Source organism: Sinocyclocheilus rhinocerous, unplaced genomic scaffold (assembly GCF_001515625.1).
Source record: "Sinocyclocheilus rhinocerous isolate Xijiao unplaced genomic scaffold, SAMN03320098_v1.1 C35311076, whole genome shotgun sequence".
In the NCBI taxonomy this organism is placed as follows: domain Eukaryota; kingdom Metazoa; phylum Chordata; class Actinopteri; order Cypriniformes; family Cyprinidae; genus Sinocyclocheilus; species Sinocyclocheilus rhinocerous.
This window is the reverse complement of record NW_015746891.1, coordinates 1-437: the sequence shown is the minus strand read 5'-3', so window position 1 is coordinate 437 and position 437 is coordinate 1. Positions and strand designations below refer to the sequence as shown.

The 437-nt window shown below is 48.3% G+C and overlaps 1 protein-coding gene across 1 annotated transcript; it reads left to right on the top strand.

Annotated features, from left to right (window-relative positions):
* Positions 1-177: 177 nt before the first annotated feature.
* LOC107734808 (centrosomal protein of 19 kDa-like) lies at positions 178-432 on the top strand (the record flags this gene model as incomplete). The annotated part of the gene is made up of 1 exon (XM_016546723.1): positions 178-432. A coding segment is annotated over one exon (255 nt), but the record flags the coding sequence as incomplete, so codon positions are not given.
* Positions 433-437: the final 5 nt, after the last annotated feature.

The following is a 437-nucleotide window of genomic DNA, read 5'->3' as shown; positions in this document are numbered from 1 at the left end:
TGCAATGCTACATTTCTCCAAATCTGATGAAGAAACGAACTCATCGACATCTCTCGGATGACCCGATGGTTAATGTTAATTTTCAGCCAGTTTTATTTTTGGCTGAACTGTTGTTGTTATGAATATAAATATACACCTTGCAGAGAGACTGAAGCATCACGTGCGTCACAGCTGTAGCTTTATCTGGAGTCGGTCTCTTTGGCTCAGCTGGAAAGGCTTCATCTCATCCTCCGTGATCATCTGAAGGGTCTCAGTCTGGAGGAGAGTCTCGCCGCCGCCGAGGACCTGAATAAACTGAGCGATGAAGAGCTGAACCGCAGGAAGGCCCAGATGGACCAGCTGTTCGAGCGCAACCGCAAACACAAAGAGGATCCGGACTTTGTGTATGATCTAGTTTCCAGAGAACAGCGTGCCAGAGACGTGCAGCTGGGATGAAG